This window comes from Sinocyclocheilus grahami, unplaced genomic scaffold, assembly GCF_001515645.1.
Source record: "Sinocyclocheilus grahami isolate Dianchi unplaced genomic scaffold, SAMN03320097.WGS_v1.1 scaffold47.1, whole genome shotgun sequence".
Taxonomy (NCBI): domain Eukaryota; kingdom Metazoa; phylum Chordata; class Actinopteri; order Cypriniformes; family Cyprinidae; genus Sinocyclocheilus; species Sinocyclocheilus grahami.
In genome coordinates this window covers 1,144,015-1,159,396 of record NW_015505226.1, presented here as the reverse complement: position 1 = coordinate 1,159,396, position 15,382 = coordinate 1,144,015, and the positions used below count along the sequence as shown (strand labels likewise).

The 15,382-nt window shown below is 37.2% G+C and overlaps 1 protein-coding gene across 1 annotated transcript in view; it reads left to right on the top strand.

The window, feature by feature from the left end:
* LOC107582692 (inositol 1,4,5-trisphosphate receptor type 1-like) overlaps positions 1-15,382 on the top strand; it is a 42,357-nt gene that overhangs the window by 8,422 nt on the left and 18,553 nt on the right. Inside the window, exons 6-33 of the mRNA XM_016268619.1 lie at positions 4,000-4,086; positions 4,230-4,388; positions 4,535-4,633; positions 4,857-4,940; positions 5,056-5,202; positions 5,301-5,396; positions 5,549-5,593; positions 5,809-5,963; positions 6,047-6,146; positions 6,235-6,395; positions 8,266-8,407; positions 8,494-8,652; positions 8,782-8,954; positions 9,048-9,167; positions 9,701-9,895; positions 9,972-10,223; positions 10,316-10,457; positions 10,737-10,884; positions 11,012-11,199; positions 11,354-11,480; positions 11,562-11,616; positions 11,699-11,864; positions 13,761-13,928; positions 14,089-14,166; positions 14,268-14,405; positions 14,488-14,613; positions 14,699-14,899; positions 15,030-15,145. Of these exons, the coding sequence (XP_016124105.1) occupies positions 4,000-4,086; positions 4,230-4,388; positions 4,535-4,633; positions 4,857-4,940; positions 5,056-5,202; positions 5,301-5,396; positions 5,549-5,593; positions 5,809-5,963; positions 6,047-6,146; positions 6,235-6,395; positions 8,266-8,407; positions 8,494-8,652; positions 8,782-8,954; positions 9,048-9,167; positions 9,701-9,895; positions 9,972-10,223; positions 10,316-10,457; positions 10,737-10,884; positions 11,012-11,199; positions 11,354-11,480; positions 11,562-11,616; positions 11,699-11,864; positions 13,761-13,928; positions 14,089-14,166; positions 14,268-14,405; positions 14,488-14,613; positions 14,699-14,899; positions 15,030-15,145 (3,827 nt within the window). The remainder of the gene's footprint in view (positions 1-3,999; positions 4,087-4,229; positions 4,389-4,534; positions 4,634-4,856; positions 4,941-5,055; positions 5,203-5,300; positions 5,397-5,548; positions 5,594-5,808; positions 5,964-6,046; positions 6,147-6,234; positions 6,396-8,265; positions 8,408-8,493; positions 8,653-8,781; positions 8,955-9,047; positions 9,168-9,700; positions 9,896-9,971; positions 10,224-10,315; positions 10,458-10,736; positions 10,885-11,011; positions 11,200-11,353; positions 11,481-11,561; positions 11,617-11,698; positions 11,865-13,760; positions 13,929-14,088; positions 14,167-14,267; positions 14,406-14,487; positions 14,614-14,698; positions 14,900-15,029; positions 15,146-15,382) is intronic.

Genomic DNA, 15,382 nt, shown 5'->3' with positions numbered 1-15,382 from the left:
GGCTGCAGGAGCGTTGATGACGACACAGCCGTTTCACGATTGGCCAGATTCACCGCATGACAACTATCACGTGTGTTTTGGGTTTATTCTAAACTTTTCAATTCCAATAATAGCCACAAATCTGTGTTTTTAGAACAGTAAAATCTTTTTTTACTGTAAAATCTTTTTTTACTGTAGTCGCAATGTTATATTGAGTCACGTTTATCATAAAACACTGATGAAAGCATACATTCCCCCACTTTATTAGTATTTAAATAGTATATATTTACGTTGAACTTTATTCTTGAACAGATGGCGAAGTATTAAGACATATATAATCAGTATATATCAGTTGCTCATGAAAACGTTTCTGAAACGTCTGTATATTTGACAAATAATTGCATTTAATTCACTTCATCTGTGATAGAGTATGCAAACACCGCGTGAGCGTCACTAACGGGAGCAGAACGTGTCCGACTTGACGACTCCGTTTTCAACTCTGCCCCCGACTGCAAGCGGCTACTCTCGTTGACTGCCGTCTGTAGCCGTGCTTCAAGTCGAACGCACCTAATGTTACATTGTGTTTTCTTTGTTTCTTTTTGGCTTGGCTGTTCTCATCTACCATAGAAATATAATAAAGATGTTTTATTGACCTTGTTCTAACTTAACTTGTCTTAAGACACAGACTAGCTTATATTAATTTTGCCAAGAAGAACTTCATGACGGTACCTGTTTTTTTTCTTTCTTTCTGTAATTCAACGGCACGTTGTCAGTTATTCCTTCCTTGTATGCTATTATTATTATCATTATTATTATTATGCAAAGATGAAGTTGACGATGCTGGTTAGCCATCTCTGCAGTACGAGATAAATGCACCTTTCATTTAGGCCTACAGCATTGCAAATGCTGCAGCCTGTTCATTATCAGAATAAAATACAGTCAGCCAAACATATAGATACACTATAGAATCTAGATGCACTGGTTAATTAAAACAGCTCGTAGTACAATCCGTGCGGTTCAGCCTGAGCTCGGGCCAAGCACATATTTGCTCATGTGAAGAGGATGATTTTTCATGTGAAGAAGACCATGATTTTTTTTTTTGGAAAGCGGGTTAAGTACAAAGCCTGGTTTACATAGGCCTAATAAATAATAGTCTGTTGCATTCAATTTCAAATAGCCAACATTGTGAATATGGAAACATTTGGATTTGTGCCAAATGAGAGAGTAAGAAAGAGGATTATAGGGCCAAACAATTAAAAAACATCTCCAGAATAAAGTCATTAGCCTGTAATGCGAGATTGAACTCATTAAATATCCAGAAAAATGTAGAAATAAAATATTGAGAATAAAAATAATAAAATTTAGAGAATAAAGTCGTTCATCAGCATCGTCAACTTCATCTTTGCAGACACTGACTCAGAAAACAGTTTAGTAATAAGTAGCATAAATAAAATATGTTCTAGCTATTTATGCGATCCGCTTGAGCGCGGAATAGGCTATAGCCTATAAAACACTCATTTAGTATAGTTTAGTTTAAGTTAATTTAATAGTTTAATTAAATATAAACGTGCAATTACTAATGGCTTAAATTAGCGACTATAATAGCCCTTTTAAAAATAATAATAATAACAATACAAGGAAGGAATAACTGACAACGTGCCGTTGAATTACAGAAAAAAAAACAAGGTACCGTCACAAAGTTCTTGCTTGGCAAAATTAATATAAGCTATTCTGTGTCTTAAGACAAGTAAAGTTAGAACAAGTTCAATAAAACATCTTTATTATATTTCTACCGTAGAAGAGAATAGCCAAACCAAAAAGAAACAAAGAAAACACAATGTAACATTCATGAAACCGTACTCAGTGGAATGCGCACATGTGACTGGGGCTAGTGCCATCTAGTGGTCGCTGATTTTCTGTGGCTCAGCTGCCCGTGGATCGCGAGCTGTGTGTGTGTGGATTGGGCAAGGTTAAAAGTGCGGAATGAAAGTCTCAAAATTCAAATGAATCAAATAGATTCGACTCAGAAGAGACGTGAATGAATGCACGCGTTTCCTTTTTGCATGAGCAATTTATGATATATTAATGCAGAACAGAAGATTTTTATTCACAAACATGTCTGTATTTGTTCAAATCGGTGCACAATCATTTAATCCCAAATTCCACAGACTCAAATTGAAAGGCATTTGTTTGTGGTTAGTAAGATACATGTATAAAATTTATGCGGTGCATGGATAATTGTGCGTGCATCTATTAATCATTTTGAGTCTAATATCATCCCATATAAAAGCGCCTCCTGCTGGCAGAGAATGAGTTTGCATTTTCAATAAGCCCGTCTCCAGCAACATTTCCAGTTTTTGTTGTTGTTCAGTTTTTTTGTTTTCTGCAGTGACTCGGACCACTTTTCATAAAAAAAATTTCTGGCTGAAGCACATTTGTTTCAGTCTATAAGGATAATCATCAGAATAATCTATAAGATTAATAAATGCAGCCTTGGTGAGCAGAAGAATCTTAAAAAAAAATAACATTAAAAATCTTACTGTTTAAAACTTTTAACTAGTAGTGTAGACCAGTCAAAAGTTTTTGAACAGTAAGATTTTTAATGTTTTTTTTTTTTTAAGAATTCTCTTCTGCTCACCAAGGCTGCATTTATTTGATCCAAAGTACAGCAAAAACAGTACAATTTTGAAATATTTTTACTATTTAAAATTGCTTTCTATTTGAATATATGCTAAAATGTAATTTATTCCTGTGATCATAGCTAAATTTTCAGCATCATTACTCCAGTCTTCAGTGTCACATGATCCTTCAGAAATCATTCTAATATGCTGATTTGCTGATTATCAATATTTAAAACAGTTGAGTACATTTTTTTTTCAGGATTCTTTGATGAATAGGAAGATCCAAAGATCAGCATTTATCTGAAATAAAAAAGCTTTTGTAACATTATACATTATTCCATTCAGTATCATTTTTATTATTTTTTGGGGGGAAAGAAATTATAGAAATTAATACTTTTATTTAGCAAGGATGCTTAAAATTGATCAAAAGTGATGATAAAGGCATTTATAATGTTACAAAAGATTTCTATTTCAGATAAATAGTGTTCATATCAAATTAAGAAATATATTGTGATATAAATTTTGGCCATATCGTCCAGCCCTACTGTCAATGAATAAAGATTCATCGTCATTCAACATCCACCAGCAGAGGCTAAAAGGGCCATGTTAACCAACCAAACCTTGAGCTCTAAAACGTATTTACTATTGAGAAATTAAAAACTTACCTTAGATCATTGGAAACTTCATCTTACGTTGTTTGCTGTATTCATGCACAAAGATAATGTCTTTTTAAGGAATGATAACATTATATTTTTAAATCAAATTTATCAGATTAATTTGTATTTAGTAGATTATGGTTGCATCAAAAACAAGCTTATCCAAGAGTGTAAAACATTCCTTTACAAATTACTTCAATATCCGCATTTAAATCAATATGCATTTATTTTAGTTGCCTATCATGCTTATAAAAACAAATCATGCTCAATTCAGTTGGATAATTATCAAGATGATGTAAGTTATTTATGTGATTGCTTGGCTAAATTGGCCAACCTCCTAGACTTCATGACTTCAGACTGCAGTTGGTTCTCCCTCTGCTTATGACCTTATATATACACAGAATGAAGAAAAGTTGCTGACAATTAAAAAAAGATGTGCTTGTAAATGAAGAATGCTCTGTGGGCCACCTGAACAATGTTACAAGATGTCAATAAAGAGTGTTTGTTTACTACTCAACAGAATTTTTTTTGGAGGACGGTTAATTAAGCAAGTACAGTATATTTATCAACATCTCTGAAGCTCCCTCAGATGTTCTGAAGAGCAATAGTCACTGTATCTGCTTACGTGGGGTTCTGGTGTTCATGTGGGAAATGCAGGTTTGAGCCTGGCCTGCAACATGTCAAGATCACAATTTTAAAATTTTTCTCTCATTCTTTTATTTCTTACTATATGTTTTTTTTAGCATGCTGCTGATTTAGAAAAGAAACAAAATGAATCGGAGAACAAAAAGCTTTTAGGAACAGTAATTCAGTACGGCAACGTCATCCAGGTAAATCTCTCACAAACACATGAGCACAAATATTACTTTAGGTAATATTTCAATTGTCTGTATAATACAGAACACTTAATATGTAGAAATTCAGAATATTTAGCAGTCAAATTAATTGTGTACTTGTTCACACATATTTACAGCTTCTCCATCTGAAGAGTAATAAGTATCTGACGGTAAATAAGCGCTTACCGGCTCTTCTTGAGAAGAATGCCATGCGTGTAACCCTGGACGCTGCAGGGAATGAAGGCTCATGGTTCTACATCCAACCCTTCTATAAGCTCCGCTCTATAGGAGACAATGTGAGTATAACATCAACCTCTGCAAAATAGCCACTGTAATCTTGATTATTAATTTGATTTATCGTGTAGTCCTGCTTCTTGCACTTACATAAACATCCATTAGAGTCCCACTTATTATGTTTTGTGTGTGTTAATGTGTTTTTCAGGTGGTCATTGGCGATAAGGTTGTGTTAAACCCTGTTAATGCCGGACAGCCGCTTCATGCCAGTAGCCATCAACTTGTGGATAATCCAGGATGCAATGAAGTAAAATACACATATAAACATAACTATGTTAAAAATGGAAAACTAGTGTATTACATACTGTACAGTACAGTGGTGTACAGTTGAGGTCCCCCTTGATAGAAATCACGGTCTTTGGGTGGGGGGTCCTTGATAGGATCAAAAGGTCACTTTAGCATTGACAATTAAAGGGGAAAGCCACTGGTTGAGAACCACTGCTCTATTCCATTATATTTTTCTCTTTCAGGTGAATTCAGTGAACTGCACTACCAGTTGGAAAATTGTTCTTTTCATGAAATGGAGCGACAACCAGGAGGTTGTCTTGAAAGGAGTATGTTTCGTGCACATCCACACTGCACAAACAGTGACCTTCACATTTATTTTTTAAGGCCTATATTTGACTGGAATTAATATTTATGGCCTTTTAATGAATTACATGTTATCAGGGTGATGTGGTGAGGCTGTTCCATGCGGAGCAGGAGAAGTTTCTAACATGCGATGAACACCGAAAAAAGCAGTATGTCTTTTTGCGTACCACCGGGCGCCAGTCTGCAACCTCTGCCACTAGTAGCAAAGCACTCTGGGAGGTAGAGGTAAGTTTAGGACTCAACTTTGTGAAGTTGAACAGATGTTTTTGTGAGTGTGATTCTACTGGTTTGGGAACCTAAACAGATGTTTGGATGCTTTTCAGGTGGTTCAGCATGATCCCTGCAGAGGCGGAGCCGGCTACTGGAACAGTCTCTTTAGGTTCAAACACCTGGCCACCGGCCATTACCTTGCTGCAGAGGTTAGACTGATATGTTACGTAGAATAAGAGTTCACACACAAACGCACATGCAAATACATCAAAGTGTGTCTATTTAGAGAGCTTGATGTTAGCAAGAACAGAGAACGTGATTTGCGACGTTTATCTAATTGTTCTCACCTTATTGTGATCAGGTAAATCCAGACTATGAAGAAGAATGCCTGGAGACCCGTTGCTCTGTGAGTGTGTGTTTGAGAGAGCGTGTGGCTGTGTGTGTATGTGTGTATGTGTGCTTCTCCCCTTTTAACTGAGCTTCTTATAAATTCATAGTGTGAGCCATTTGAGGGTCTCTTTACCTTATTGCTCTCATTTCAACACATTAGTTTAGACAAAGCAGAGTGTCATCTTGAATGAGACGGCGACTGAGCCGTTGATCAATATTTTTCTCTCGCAGCTGGATTCGGAGCAGGAAGTGATGCGAGCACGTGCACGTAACCCTCAGGATAAGGTTATGTACACACTGGTGTCTGTTCCTGATGGCAATGACATATCATCTATCTTTGAGCTTGACCCTACTACTCTGAGAGGCGGAGACTCACTTGTGCCAAGGTACAGCGAGATTGTAACTTCTTGTGACTTCTGATTAAGTACATATATATTAAACAAGCTGTATTTTGGATTGTGCTTGTCAGAAACTCATACGTGAGACTCAGGCACCTCTGTACCAATACATGGGTTCACAGCACCAACCAGCCAATAGATAAAGAGGAAGAGAAACCGGTCATGCTCAGAGTGAGTGAGTTTCTGTCTATGTATGACTGTAGCATTGGTTTATGGATTCTCTGAAGTGTGTCTCCTCCACTCTGTATTTGTGTCTCAGATAGGAACATCTCCTCTGAAGGAAGATAAAGAGGCTTTTGCTATAGTTCCAGTATCCCCAGCTGAAGTTCGCGATCTGGATTTTGCTAATGATGCAAGTAAAGTCTTAGCTTCCATTGCAGCCAAACTGGAGAAGGGCACTATCACCCAGAATGAGAGGAGGTAGAGGTTACATCCATCTATTCATCCATGTGCACATCCGTCCATCCATCAATCCATCTGTCTGTCCTTCCATTCATCAATCCAGCCAACCATCAGTTTGTCTGTCTGCCTGTTCTTCTGTCCTTTCACAATTTATTCATCTTATCTTTTTATTAATCCATCCATCCATAATCTCTCCATCCATCCATCATCTATCTATGTGTCTGTCCTTCTCTCATACCTTTTTTCAGCTATTTAATCTTTCATCCATCCATCTGTCTTCCTTCCATTCTTTCTTTTAAACCATTTATTAATCTTTTTATTCATCCATCCATTCATCCACCCATCTGTTTGTCTTCCTTCCATTCTTTCTTTTAAACCATTTATTAATCTTTTTATTCATCCATCCATTCATCCACCCATCTGTTTGTCTTCCTTCCATTCTTTCTTTTAAACCATTTATTAATCTTTTTATTCATCCGTCCATCTGTCTTCCTTCCAATCTTTCTTTTAAACCATTTATTAATCTTTTCATCTATCAATCCATCCGTCAATTTGACCTTTTTCCATCCATCCATCTCCACATCTGTTTGGTTCTTTTTTTGCTTCATCATTTGTCTATCCATTCATTTATCCATCCATCAGTATTTTCATCCATCCATCTATCTATCTGTCCTTCCTTCTTTTACTATTTCTTCTTTCCATCCATCTATCCGTTTGTCCACCTATTCATCTGTTTATCTGTCTGTCTTTCTTTCCTTCTGCCATCTAGCCATCCATTCATTTGGTCATCCGTATCTGTATTTGTCCTTCCATCCTTCAATCATTTATTCATCCATTTGACCATTTTTACATTCATATTCCCATCTTTCTTTACTTCTTTTCATCTATCCATCTCTCCTTTCTTTTTCTATATTTTCCTTTCTTCCTTGCTTCCTTGTTTCATTCATTTATCTGTCCATCCATAAATCCACCCATCTACCTGCCCATCTGACCTTCCTTCCATCCATTTGTCTGTTCATTTATCTGTCCATTTGTCCACTTTTATTTCATTCTTTCATCCATCCTTTCATTCATCCATCTGTCTGTTCATCTATGATTTATTTCCATTTTTCTTTGATTTCCTTCCATTTCTGCCTTGTAATGATACAATAATATTTTTTAACCAATCCATCTTTATGCTAATTCTTTAAAGGGGTCCTATTATGCTCTTTTACAAAGTCTTGATTTTGTTTTGGGGGTGTACTAGAACATGCTCTCATGCTTGGTGGGTCGAAAAACACATTATTTTTCACATAATTTAAAATACCTTTCTCCCCAGGCTGGCACAAACGGCTCGATTAGTTCCGGCTTTGATGAAGGTCCGCCTTCCGAAAAACAAAATGTGTTGTGATTGGTTAGATGTCCCAGTGCGTTGTGATTGGCGAACAGCTTAGATGGTGTTTCAGTACTGCCACGCCCCCTTGCTCCGTCTTTAAACAAAAGCTTTTGGGAATCCGGCACTACTCACTCGTGATGTGACTCACCCAAGCGTTCTAACCACGACCTCGCCCCTCCCCACCCCCCAACCATTAGAATTTCTGTAGGCGGGAATTCTTTGTAATGAAATTCTAATGAGCCGCTTTGTGATATCACAAAGCCCGGAAACCAAACGCTGTAGTCCAAATGAGCCGTTTGCTGTAGTTCTTGAAAAAAATTTTTTTTTTTTTAACGAAATATCTCCCTTTGGAGTGGACTTTGAGATTTGTAACTTTCTAGATCTTTTTTTATGCCCAAACATACACACTACACACTGACTAAAATTTAAAAAGTGAAAAAGCATAATAGGACCGCTTTAAATCTTCTCACACTTACAAAAACACACTGTGTCCCGATGACTCTCTTACACAAGGTCAGTGACAAAGCTGCTGGAGGATCTGGTGTATTTTGTGGTGGACATTCCCAGCAGTGCGCAGGATGTGCTGGAGATCACAGTCAACAAACCTAACAGAGAGCGGCAGAAACTCATGAGAGAGCAGAACATACTCAAACAGGTACTTTTTATATCACATCTTAGGTTTAGTTTGAAATCATCTCACTAACATTTAAATGACCTTTATCTTGTGCTGTGATTGACCAGATATTCAAGCTGCTGCAGGCCCCATTCACTGATAGCGGGGACGGCCCTATGTTGCGACTGGAAGAGCTCGCAGACCAACGTCATGCACCCTTTCGTCACATCTGTCGGCTCTGCTACAGAGTCCTACGTCACTCACAACAGGACTATCGCAAAAATCAGGTAAACTAAACTACTAAAATAAATGCAAACCAAACTACGCTATCGCTACTACAAAATACAGTCACAACCCCTTATACTACATGCACTTGTATACTACATGTGCAATATTCCCCCTTTCCCCCTCTCTAGGAGTACATTGCAAAGCAGTTTCGCTTCATGCAGAAGCAGATAGGATATGATGTGCTTGCTGAAGACACTATCACAGCCCTGCTGCACAACAACAGGAAGCTTCTAGAGAAACACATCACTGCAGCTGAGATAGACACCTTCGTCAGCCTGGTCCGCAAGAACAGAGAGCCCAGGTGTGCGAAAATATATCTGCATGAATGTTCTTGGTCATTTACATTTATTCATTTAGCAGACCCCTTGAGTTTTATTTGTCCCTGTATCTCTAGATTTCTGGACTACTTGTCAGATCTGTGTGTGTCTATGAATAAATCCATCCCTGTCACACAAGAACTCATCTGTAATGCTGTGCTGGACCCAGCAAATGCAGATATCCTCATCGAAACCAAGTACAGCCCCTACTCTGACTATTATGCTATGTACATATTTAGAGCAATATACAGTATACTACCGTTCAAAAGTTTGGAGTATGATTTAAAAAAAAAAAAGAAAATTAATAGTTTTATTCAACAAAGATGCATTTAACTGATTTTAAGACATTATTAAAAATGTATTTCAAATAAATGCTGTTCTTTTGAATCTTCTATTCATCAAAGAATCCTGAAAAAATGTATCACGGTTTCCACCAGCAGCACAACTGTTTTCAACACTTATTAGTAATGGGAATTGTTTTTTGAGCACCAAATCAGCATATTAGAATGTTATCTGAAGGATCATGTAACATTGAAGACCGGAGTAATGACTGCTGAAAATTCATCTTTGCCAACACAGGAATAAATGACGTTTTAAAATCTATTATAATAGAAATAAAGCTAAAAATAAAAAATATCCAAAATAAAATGTATTAATATAATAGTTAGCCCATGGCTAGACGTCTGTGAGTGCATTATTGAGTGAATGTGTGTGTGTGTTTGTGTGTCAGGCTTGTGTTATCACGGTTTGAGGTGGCAGGAACAGTGCTTGGCGAGAGCGCAGAGGAGGAAGAGGAGGATGAGGAGGAGGTATGGTTGTTCTGGAAGGACAGTAGAGGAGAGATGAAGAGTAAGAGCATCAGAGAGCTTGCACAGGATGCCAAAGATGGACACACAGAAGACCAGGAAGTTATTAATTATTACAGGTATGCACACACACCTACATTTACATGCGATGTGAGGAAAAGGATGCAGAAATGTAATAATAACATCTCCTGTCAGGTATCAGCTGAATTTGTTTGCACGGATGTGTCTGGATCGGCAATACCTGGCCATTAACAAGATATCAGTACAACTGGATGTGGATCTGATCCTGCGCTGCATGTCAGACGAAGACTTACCCTTTGACCTCAGAGCCTCATTCTGCCGCATGATGCTGCACATGCATGTAGACCGTGACCCTCAGGAGCAGGTTACCCCTGTCAAATATGCTCGGCTGTGGTCTGAAATCCCTTCACAAATTGCCATTGATGAGTAAGTGGTTCACTTTAGAAACAGCAAACAGTGAAAAGCCCATTTAGTGAGTGGTCTGTTCATCAGCCACTTGTTTTTCTGTTTCTTACCAGTTATGATAATGATGGGACATCACGCGATGAGGTGAAGGAGCGCTTCTCTCAGACGATGGAGTTTGTGGAGAATTACCTGCGAGATGTTGTGTGCCAGAGTTTCCCGTTCTCAGACAAGGAGAAAAACAAGCTCACTTTTGAGGTGTCACCTCATGAAAATTTGTCAATTTACCAAAAAGTTACATCACTGTATCTTTACTATTATTTGTACATTAGGCTCATTATTTTTGTATAAAATATATATATATATATTTTTTTTTTTAAACCTTTTTTTTTTACTTATTACAAAAAAATATTTGTCTGATAAAATTAACAATGCAGTGTTTCTGCGGGAAGCTGCATTTTATTAAAAAAATGTAAAAAACGTATTAGGTTTTTTTTTCTCAACACACATTTCCACTTTCCACTGTCTGTACTATAGGTGGTGAACCTGGCGAGGAACCTTATCTATTTTGGTTTCTATAACTTCTGTGACCTGCTAAGGTTGACCAAAATCCTGCTGGCCATCCTGGACTGCGTCCATATCAGCACTCCCTTTCCCATCAAGCTGCCTGGAGACCGTGGCAAAGGTCAGAAACACCACTAGCTATAGAGTTCAAAAAATAGCTTTCACTTCAAGTAAATACATCAAACTGTTTTACTGAAAAATTGCTTATGTGAAAGTGCTCTGAAGTCTTTCTCTGACCACCTCTATAGGAAGTAATGTGATGCGGTCCATCCATGGGGTGGGAGAGCTGATGACACAGGTGGTGTTGAGGGGTGGGGGATTTCTGCCAGCCACCAACCACAACCCTCCTGACAGAGAAGTTAAATCCCAGAGTGAACCTCAGAAACAAGACATACTGGTGATGGACACCAAACTCAAGATCATTGAAATCCTACAGGTGTTAAAACACATCCTAGTCTATAATTAATTGGATTGTAATGTTCCGTTTAAATCATTATTTGAGAAATTTGTGGGCTGAATGCCTGGTAAATGCCAAACTAGTTGTGTATAAGTTAAAAAACACTTTATTGACTCTCTCATTTTTTATGTAGTTCATTCTAAATGTCCGGTTGGACTACAGGATCTCCTGCCTGCTCTGTATCTTTAAAACAGAGTTTGATGAGAGCAACTCTCAAACAGAGCCGTCTGTAAATCAGGACTCTCCTGCCAGTGTACAAGGTAAAATGAGCAAGTGTGTGTTTGTGTCAGTATCAGCTTGTATGGGTAAAATGTTGTCTGAATAACCACTGTCTTTGTTAGGTGCACTGGACTTTGAGCACATTGAAGAGCAAGCGGAGGGGATTTTCGGAGGAAGGTAAGAAGGTTGTGCTCTTTGATAATTTGTCTTATGTTTGTGTGCCGTATGTGTGTGAATCTGTGTGTGTTTGTGTATCTAGTGAAGAAAATACCCCACTAGATCTTGATGATCACGGTGGCCGGACGTTTCTGAGGGTCTTGCTGCACCTGACCATGCACGACTATCCTCCACTGGTGTCACGAGCCCTTCACCTTCTCTTCCGACATTTTAGCCAGAGGCAGGAGGTCTTACAGGCCTTTAAGCAGGTATTCATTCATAGATTTATTCATCCATCCATTTCATTTCATCCTTGTCAGTATTCAGTTTTACACAGTATTTCTTTTGTTTTGTGGTAGTTTTTGTCTTTTGACTAAAAGAAAATTGTCTTGTCATATCAATTTTAGTCAATGGCCAAAATGGCATGTAATTTTAGTCAATGAAAATAGCATTTTATTTAAAATTTAAGTAAATTATTAATCTAATTTAGACTGTCATTGGGTGATTGTGGTTTATTTTTTTAAATAGGGATGCAACGAATGTTCGGCAACCGAAATTATTCGGCCGAAAATAGCAAAAGCTCTTTCGGTGTTCAGCTGAATAAGCAAAAAGATAGAATAAATTGTACTGAACAATGACGTGACACGATCAAATAGCAACCAGCGTAGAGTGAGAGCTCTTTATAATGCAACAAACATGCCAGCAGTGTGGAAGCATTTAAAACAGCAAAAATTATTACAAGCACCAACAGCGAGAGACTGTTTAGTACTGATATTGCATGTCTTCGATGAGAAGAGGAAGGGGTGATTGTTGCTGGTTACTGTATGATGACTGAAATCGTGAAATGGTTTTAAACAATTAGTTAATAAACTGCAGAACATTATGTTTTCTAATACACGTACGAATTGCATGTATTCTGACAGCCCTGCACGAACTTGCCGCGCTATCTGTTTGTTAACCAGGGTTCAAAGTCCAAAGCGCGAGGAATATCTGCGTTGATACAGTGTTACTCGTCAGTTGCTCAGTCACATTTTATGAATTTTTTCAAGGCATGATGTGACAATGCTATACGTGCTACGTATTCGTGATGAGACTCATTTATAAATCTGCTGTTGTCAACAAAAGAAGCATTTAGGTCTTCCTGCACGTTTCTGCCAAAATAAAGGTTGAGAAAAAGCAAGAACTCCATCAACATTCATAAATGTTAGTATTGTAATTTTACTGTTGTTCTGTAAAATAAAATAAAAAAGTAAGACAATAATAATGATAAAAATAATTACAACAGCTCTGTTAATAATTTATAACATTCACACATAGTGTTCAAATTGGGATCTGTAATATTTTCTAATGTTTTGAAAGAAGTCTCTTCTGCTCAGCAAGGCTGCTTTTATTTGTACAGTAAAAAATACATGCCTGATTCAAGAAGTGGGTCTGATGGCCAAAAATATTATTTTACTAACTTATTAATTTTAAGCTAAATTGTGCTTTGTTGGTATAATGTCTGCTAGAATGTAAACAAATGTTCAGTGTTAAATATTTTTAAATTGTTGTTTTTTTTAATTGATGTTTTCTTTGAAAAGCAAGACAAAACAGTAAAAAGCACATTTTGGCTATTTAATTTATGTAATGGTGAAAAAATTGGCAAAATACATGGGGGGGAAAAAACTCGAAAAACCGTGTTCTGTATTCGGCCTTCGGCCCAGTGTTTCATTTTGTTCGGCTTCGGCCAAGAATTTTAATTTCGGTGCATCCCTAATTTTAAAATTTTAAGAATTTTATTAATTGAAAAAATATTTACATATTTGTAATCGTTTGAATAATTGTCTTATTGATGACAAAATAAAAAAAGCCTTTGTGAACAAACTTTTTAATGAATGAATGAATGAACGAGGTATTTATATAATTCCTTTCTATGTACTACTGCGCTTTACAATCATTTCGGCGGGTCTCTCCTCACCCACCACCAGTGTGCAGTATCCTCTTGGGTGATGTGATAATGAGTAATAATGGATGAGTTTAACACTTGTGTTCATATACACATGTATTCATGAATCTTTTACCATATATTTCATATCATGTATTGGTTCTTTTTATTGTTTTATACTTGTATAGTGTTGTGTCATGTTGTGTACATATGAATAGTAAATGGCATTTATTTATTTTAGGTTCAGCTCCTGGTGACCAGTCAGGATGTGGAAAATTACAAACAGATCAAGTCAGATTTGGATCAGCTAAGGTCTATAGTAGAGAAATCAGAGCTGTGGGTGTATAAGAGACAGGGGTCAGATTCAGGGCTGGACACTGGAGAGGTCGCCACTGAAGTGCACCATAAGGTCAGGATGTGCTCCTGTTGTTATTTGTCCATAATTAACTAAACAAAAACTTTGAAACGCTAAGAAGCACTATAATTGCTCTTTTCAGAAATCTAGTGAATTATATTATGATTTGATATTGTATATTATGTTATTATTATATATTTTTCTCCTCTAACAGGGTGTCATCAACTCAAGTAGATCAGACAAACCCAAAGTGGAGAGTACCAGCAGCTCAAACTACAGAGTCGTGAAGGAGGTACAATGTGTTTATGTTTTATGGAATTTGTAGGTTTTGACAAGCAAGTAGAATGTTCTGTGAAGTATATCTTATGTTTGTTGTTATATTTGTGTGTGTAGATCCTTCTGAGGCTGAGCAAACTGTGTGTTTTGGAGGGCATCTCTGGCAAGAAGAATAAGAAACAGCAGCAGCGGCTCCTCAGGAACATGGGAGCTCACAGTGTAGTCCTGGAACTGTTGCAAATCCCTTATGAGAAGGTGTGTGTGAGCCTTTGAGTAACTGAAAGGGTTAATTGATCACTGATTTATGTGTTTACATGTGTTTTTGTTGATATTTTAGGGGGAGGATGTTCAGATGCAAGAGATTATGACTTTAGCTCATCAGTTCCTTCAGAATTTTTGTGCTGGAAATCAACAGAACCAGGCACTTCTACACAAACACATTAACCTATTCCTCAACCCTGGGGTGAGAGCATGAATACATAAACACACACATTTGTATCTGTGCATTTCAGCTGTTGAATCCTCTGTCCCTGGCTTACTGTTTTTAGATTCTAGAGGCGGTGACCATGCAGCATATCTTCATGAATAATTTCCAGTTGTGTAGTGAGATTAATGAGAGGGTAGTGCAGCACTTTGTGCACTGCATCGAGACGCACGGACGCAGTGTCCACTACCTGAAGTTCCTCCAGACCATCGTCAAGGCTGAGAACAAGTTCATCAAGAAATGCCAAGACATTGTCATGGCTGAGGTCTGTGGGCCAGATGAACAATTTTTGAGATTAGTGTTTTTAAATACTAGTCCCACATTGCTACTTTTCCGACCTATTCTCCTCAGACTAGTGAAGACTGTTCTTATTGAAATGATTTGTGTGTACTTAGTTGGTGACAGCAGGTGAGGATGTGCTGGTGTTCTATAATGACCGGGCATCTTTTCAGTCATTGGTTCAAATGATGCGTCTTGAGAGGGAACGACTTGATGAGAGCAGTGCACTCAGGTATAGAGGTTTATTGTCCTTGTTTCCACTCTATTAATACTTCAAAATGTAAAGAACGCTATTTTCAAAATGCAAATACTATAAAAAAAATACAAATAGAATATAATATAATGTAATATAACCTAATATAAATCATTTGCATTTTATGTAGTAAAATTACATTATTTAATATATAATTAAATATATAATTACATAAAAAATGATAATTTTATATATATATATATATATATATATATA